Below are 4,909 nucleotides of genomic sequence, written 5' to 3'. Positions count from 1 at the left end.
ATTACACAAATTATGTTTTTTTTAAACTTACACAAATCACCTATAATTATATACACACATTACACTAATCACTCATGTGTGAAAGATAAAAGTAATTTCTACAAAAAATAATGACAATTATATTTAAGTTAAAGAAAATATGATATATTATAAAGAAAAATCCGAATAGTATAAGAGTCGACATCAATTAGTTATTTTGGTTAGTTATAATATAATATAATAATGATTTGAAGACATTATCGATACGGTTTGTAACAGACTAAAAATAGTGAATATACATTCACTCCTATACTATTTGAATTTGTTTTTACAATCTACCATATTTTGTTTGATTTAATTACACTCGTTATCTTTTTTTGTTTAAGAAATTACACTAATGTTTCCTACAAGAGTAGTCAATGTAATGTATGTATATAATTAGATGTGATTTCTGTAGGTTTAATAAAAGACGGACGATTTAAATAATTTCACTAAAACTCATGATATATTAGTATAACTTACTTTAAAATTTAATATAAAGAATTCATTCTCTATTTAATAAAAATATTAAAAAATTGTATTATTGAAAAACTTCTATTATTTTTAGTTCCATTTCTCTCATTATTCTATATCAAAATAATTCATTTATACATAAATATAAATATGAATTCATACCCAAAAAAATATATAAAATACTAAAATATACACAATAGAATTTGAATCACCATGGAGGTAATTGAATCTAGAGTTCTTATATAAACTCACAGAAAGAAAATAAGAAGACACAAGAAAATAAAAAAACTCATTGTAACTAAGCAAAACTTCTGTCAATGGCAGTACCAAAACCATTTTATTCAGTGTTAACCATTGTGGCATGCATCATAATATGGAGAAGTAGTATTGTTGGTGCAACATGGTGCGTGGCGAGGAATAATGCCATCGCCAGTGCCTTGCAGCCACAATTGGACTATGCATGTAGCCATGGAGCTGATTGTAGTGGTATTCAACCTGGTGGAATATGCTTTAATCCAAACAATATCTATAATCATGCTTCATATGCATTTGATAGTTACTATGTACGCATGGGTAGAGCCTCTGGTTCCTGCTACTTTGGTGGCACAGCTGCCATTGCTGTTACTGATCCTAGTATGAATATCCATCCTTCTTCATCTTTTTATATTTTTTGATTTGTAATTGTTGATATATTAGTATTTATTATGGACAAGACTTGAACCCTCAATCTCCTTAAACTCCTTTACCTTAACCATCCTTCATCTTTTTATATTAGTATTATTATATTGTTTGCCTATTACAAATAGAGAGATAAAGATGTCTATTACAAACATAGAGATAAAGATTTGGTGGTTGTTGTTATTATATTATTTACAAAGCTATTTCCATGTCCATGTTTTAATTAGGTTATATGGGGTGCTTTTTATTTGTTGAATATTTTATTAAGTTATTCATTTACAAATTAAATTTATGTTATTTTCTATTAGTTTTGCATTTTAAATTTTATTTTTTAATGCTGTAGTTTAAACAAAATTTTATTTACAAATTGTTTAATTTTTTTTATATTAGAACTAAATTTTTCTAAATATAAATTTTGATTGAGAATTGAAAATTTTAAAAAATATTAAAATAGAATCAAAATGATACAGAAAAATAGTTTACAACACTAAATTCAAAATAAAAAATACTATATGTCAAATTGATCTTATACAATTTCATTTTTGTTGTGTATATAGGCTACGGACCTTGCAGGTACCCATCTTCTCTAAAGAGGTACATATACACCCACTTCCTAATTTAATTTAATTTTTATAGATAAATATTAATATTTTAGTTTTTATAGATAAAGTCTCATTTTTATAGATATTTGATTCATTTTATTTTGTTATTTTATTGTTTTTACATCAAATATTAAACTAAAGAAGAAAGAGGCTTGGTTACATGCATGAGTGGATTAAGAGGAAGAGTTTTCCTGCTTTGTTAATTAAATTATTTAAAATTTATTAAGCATATATAATACTTCAAAAATAAAATAATTTTATAAAAAACATTTAATGCTTGCTGATAAAAGGAAGTTTATCAACGAAACGATATATTTTTTTAAAATAATTTAATTTTTATCTCATTTTTTCTAATAATAAATGAATCCATCATAATGTTTTTTAGTGAGTGTATTCTTAACAATTAATTTAATAGAGACTAACTAGTAACTCTTTTATGTCTTATATTCTTCAGGAAAGATGAAGGAACAAATACAACAATGACAGAGTCTCCAATGAATAATTCAAAATTGCATTCAAGTCAAAATGTGAGGAAGTTAGGACAGAGAACACAATATGATAACCAAACCAAGTGATGGCTATATACGCTTAATAAGATTATCACATCATGGTCTTTCATTCCTCAATTTAAATGTATGAGTTTAATAAGAATAATCTAATAATACATTAAAAAAACAACTTATTGGGAGTATTCATATCATAGATAACTTTAAAATGGAAAATGTTACGAGTACACCAAAACTTGGGAAACATAATATAATTTTAGTATTTTTTATATGTATGATAAGGATATATACTATTTATAAAGCCAAAACATGATGTAAGTACACTATGATATAATTTATATATTCATATTTTGCCCTTCAATTTTTTAATCCTATATAAACATTTCAAACACATTAATTATAAGTTGCATATTCTAATAAAGACAAAAAATATTTTAATTCTACAAAATAAAATGTATAAAAATTAATTACTTAGTACTTTAAAATAAGAATGTGGCCGACAGACACTCGACAGACACGAAGTGTCTATCACACACTAGTATATATAATATAAAAAGGTATGTAAAAGATAAAGATTGATGTACCATATATAATTTTGATGTATAAAAAATAAGTAAGGATCCTCTCTATTGAAGCAAAATGTGTCACACAATAACAAACAAAAGATAATATATAACACTTTTATTTTTTTATTTATTATGAAATTATATTTTTCAATAAAAAATGAGGAGAATAAAGTTCTTGTTTTCTTCATTAATTTAGAAGATCATTATTGATAAATAATAGAGTTTGCATTGATATTTTATTTGAACGTACAAATGATAATGACTACTAAATAATTTTTAAACTCGTAATAATTTAATTTCAATTCTAATTTTCCATAAACGTTATGATGTTTTTACCCATTGGTTTAACTTTATTGTTATATATCCTTTTGTAAATACACAAACACTAATTAATGAGCAAGATCCTCCAGAAAGCAAGTATCACATAATAATACAGAAAAATCAAATTGTAATTACACATTTATCTTTTATTTATCATAAAATCACATTTTTATCATTGAAAATATAAAGAAAAACAACCACCAGCCTCTCCATTGGGGATGCTTGTTCCTGGTTAATGGCCTCCACTTAAATGATCAAGGTTACCTGCACTAATGAATTAAAAGGAATCTGGATGCTCTTCGGTACCGGAGAGTCTAGTACTGACAGAGATTGTAACATGTGGCGTTTAAAAATATTTAATGGTACAGATTTTAAATAGTTTTGAATTAATTTTTTTTTAAGTTATCAAATCATTATGGGTCTCACATTCCAATATTGGACTGTCCAGTACTGGAGATGATCCCAACCCATAATGAGTTACTGGAGAGGCCAGTACTAAAACATGTGGCTGAGATTTTTTTAACTTTATTTATTTATTTTTTATTCAAAAATAATATGAAATCATGACCGTTGAAAATATCTTTTTGCCACATGTCATCATCCTATCCAGCAGTGAACTCTCCATTACTGGAGAGGATCTCTTTCCGTCGATAATGTAAATGAGCGAACATTAACATTGACTAGTAAACTAAATTTTACGTCGACTAATTGATGCTAAACACCATGACTTACTTGGATGAACATTGTTGTCGGTAAAAAAAGTAATGTCATTATTAGAGTTGGTAAAGTTGACAATATACGAGTGTCGTCCGATGGTCAATGCTAATTACGTCCTTAACATTAGTTTTCTAGTTTAGCATCATCTAAGCCTCATGGTAATTGTCAATTTTCTTATAGTGATATATTTATATATTTAAGCCATCTTGTAATGTCCTGTAGCAAAAGAGCACAAATTGTAAAAATCACAATGTCATGACCCAATTTTTTATTAACATCAGTTACACAATTTAAGAGGAAAAAAATAGTGAGTTTTTACCCTCTTCCTAATAGTTTGGAGTTGTCACCATGTTTTTGTGGTAAAATCATAAAAAATCATGTTTATGCACAATTTTGATATGTATTGAACTTTAAATTAGAGATCTAGTTTCAACAATAATTGGAGAATATATTAATATCTTGTTCACATATACAAAGACAATACATGGCTAGATGCATGAATTTGTTTTATACTCCAAACTTATGCGTTATTTTCTGTAAATTATTTATTTATAAAATATAAAAATAATCTTTTATTTTTATTTTTATATATGGCAAAAGTTTATCTTAATCATATTTATCCTCATGTGCAATTGAAAATTAAAACTATGTTGTTCTTGACATAAAATATGTGATTGGTTGAGTGTGTTGTAATTGCTTTAAGGAACAAAATTAACATACTTCAACCTTAGGATGAGTTAATGAAAAGGTATAAGTACACATGACTCTTTCACAAGTAATCATGTTTATTTAACTTTGAATTCATTTTTATCATTAAATAAAATAGTTAATATTGTTATTATTATTTCTTTTAACTATTTATTAAAATATTTTTACTTATTATTTCATTTATGGTTTATTGAAATTAAATTTTAACTAATAGAAGTGATGTGTCATAATATAATTCGAGTAAAAGAAATTCAGTCATGGCATTTTGTCCATCTTTATTTTGAATGATTAGTCATGAGATATGAATTATTTTATTATT

General features: G+C 25.5%; 1 protein-coding gene across 1 annotated transcript; it reads left to right on the top strand.

Moving 5' to 3' along the window:
* Positions 768–2,467, top strand: LOC109360125 (PLASMODESMATA CALLOSE-BINDING PROTEIN 2-like). The gene is made up of 3 exons (XM_019604856.1): positions 768–1,125; positions 1,728–1,764; positions 2,227–2,467. The coding sequence occupies exons 1-3, from the start codon at positions 810–812 to the stop codon at positions 2,345–2,347; spliced, it is 474 nt and encodes a 157-aa protein (XP_019460401.1). The 5' UTR covers positions 768–809; the 3' UTR covers positions 2,348–2,467.

This window comes from Lupinus angustifolius, chromosome LG11, assembly GCF_001865875.1.
Source record: "Lupinus angustifolius cultivar Tanjil chromosome LG11, LupAngTanjil_v1.0, whole genome shotgun sequence".
In the NCBI taxonomy this organism is placed as follows: Eukaryota; Viridiplantae; Streptophyta; class Magnoliopsida; order Fabales; family Fabaceae; genus Lupinus; species Lupinus angustifolius.
Note: the sequence above shows the minus strand (reverse complement) of the source record. Positions and strands in the feature narration are given on the sequence as shown.

What these genes read in the sequence shown, in the direction of transcription:
- LOC109360125 (XM_019604856.1), top strand. Translation starts at nt 810, where the DNA reads ATGGCAGTACCAAAACCATTTTATTCAGTGTTAACCATTGTGGCATGC. An exon ending in CATTGCTGTTACTGATCCTA is followed by an intron (nt 1,126 to 1,727) that starts GTATGAATATCC and finishes TTGTGTATATAG; the next exon opens with GCTACGGACCTTGCAGGTAC. An exon ending in TACCCATCTTCTCTAAAGAG is followed by an intron (nt 1,765 to 2,226) that starts GTACATATACAC and finishes TATATTCTTCAG; the next exon opens with GAAAGATGAAGGAACAAATA.